The sequence below is a fragment of the Petaurus breviceps genome, unplaced genomic scaffold, assembly GCF_028583685.1.
Source record: "Petaurus breviceps papuanus isolate PSGF00001 unplaced genomic scaffold, PetGlider_PUasm1.0 419, whole genome shotgun sequence".
Classification (NCBI taxonomy): Eukaryota; Metazoa; Chordata; class Mammalia; order Diprotodontia; family Petauridae; genus Petaurus; species Petaurus breviceps.
The window spans coordinates 4,397,393-4,397,736 of NW_027186324.1; the positions used below are offsets into that span (position 1 = coordinate 4,397,393).

A 344-nucleotide genomic window follows, 5' to 3' on the forward strand; every position below is an offset into this window, starting at 1 on the left:
ATAATTACTGTTCTGGGAAAGGCAGAGACCCAAGCTGCTCCTGTCTTGTGGAGAGACTGTTTCCTTTGCATGATAAAGGATAAATCTGGTATTATGTATGGGGAATAAAGTAGGACATAATTAAAATAAACAATAGAACTTAGCCACTGGCTGGAAATGGAAATGACAGCTGTTATCTCTTTTAACACTTTGACTTTCCTGGAAATACTAGTTTCCTAATGAAGTCTCTGTTTCATTCCTTCCCAGAAAAAAAGGAGGAGACCATGCCAGTGATTATTGGACCTAATAAGCCTATCTTGACTTCTCTTGGTAAGGCCCATCAATGACTTCTCCAAACCCAAAGC

The 344-nt window shown here is 39.2% G+C and overlaps 1 protein-coding gene across 1 annotated transcript in view; it reads left to right on the plus strand.

The window, feature by feature from the left end:
- Positions 1 to 344, plus strand: part of IL1R2 (interleukin 1 receptor type 2) — a 34,616-nt gene that overhangs the window by 29,417 nt on the left and 4,855 nt on the right. Inside the window, exon 5 of the mRNA XM_069100499.1 lies at positions 1 to 95. This exon is cut by the window's left edge and continues 165 nt beyond it. Coding sequence (XP_068956600.1) covers positions 1 to 95 — 95 coding nt within the window. The remainder of the gene's footprint in view (positions 96 to 344) is intronic.